General features: G+C 37.3%; 1 protein-coding gene across 1 annotated transcript; it reads right to left on the reverse strand.

Moving 5' to 3' along the window:
- Positions 1 to 48: 48 nt before the first annotated feature.
- On the reverse strand, positions 49 to 739 carry LOC120068812 (the record flags this gene model as incomplete). The annotated part of the gene is made up of 1 exon (XM_039020442.1): positions 49 to 739. A coding segment is annotated over exon 1 (691 nt), but the record flags the coding sequence as incomplete, so codon positions are not given.
- Between the last annotated feature and the right edge of the window lie 239 nt (positions 740 to 978).

The raw sequence follows: 978 nt of genomic DNA on the forward strand, positions 1-978 counted from the left end.
TAGTAGGAGGTGTTTTCCCTTTCCCTTTTCCTTTCTTCTTTTGAATACCTTTATTCTTTGGGACAGATTTATTTCCAGAGGCAAATCTCTTTTGAAATCTCCTCTTTGAGGTAGTAGCAACATTTGCCTCTGCCTCAGAACCTTTATTTTTCAATAAAAACTGGTAAATCTGTAACTCATTGAGAATAGTGGTAAGATTATAATCTATTTTGTTCATCATGGCATTAATTCTGAACTGGAAAAAGCTCTTCGGAAGAGACTCCATGATGAACCCTACTTGGCTCTTCTCGTTCATGACAGCCCTGTTTACTTCCGTGATGTTGAAGTGGACCATCATGTCCAGAACATGTTCCCTAACATTCGGTCCTTCTTTCATCCGGCAATTGTAAACCCATTTGATAGCATCATGCATAGCCGAGGAGGATGGTTGTCCAAACAGGGCTTGCAGTGAGTTCATGATCTCCTTAGCGGTGACCATTTTTTCATGCTTTTTGGATAGTATATCTGATATACTTACCAAAATATAGACTTTGGCTTTTTCTTTAGCCTTAGTCCATCTGTCATGAACGACCCAAACAGTTCGGTTCGCATTCTGAGCAGGAACTGGAGGACATTCCTCTGTTAAAACAAACCTCAGATCGTCGATAACTAGTATAGTGTTTAAATTAGATTTCCAAGTTCCATAGTTATCACCGTTAAGTTTCTCGGAAGCTAATAGTCGACCTATAGATGTACTCATTGCTGAAAGAAATGAACAAGTTTAATTAGTAAATTTACTCTAAATTTTAATCCAATTGATTTAGCAAGTAATAATGTACCCATATTTCATTATCTATTTTACAGCGATACTTCAGTGAGTTAGAATGGCCCCTACCGAAGGGCAGTTGACCACTCTTTCACTGAATCAAGATGCTCTTGACTAAATACTAATACCAAAATAACTCTTATTCTTATAGTATTTAGTTACCGTTTCTTTGG

This window comes from Benincasa hispida, unplaced genomic scaffold (genome assembly GCF_009727055.1).
Source record: "Benincasa hispida cultivar B227 unplaced genomic scaffold, ASM972705v1 Contig1083, whole genome shotgun sequence".
In the NCBI taxonomy this organism is placed as follows: Eukaryota; Viridiplantae; Streptophyta; class Magnoliopsida; order Cucurbitales; family Cucurbitaceae; genus Benincasa; species Benincasa hispida.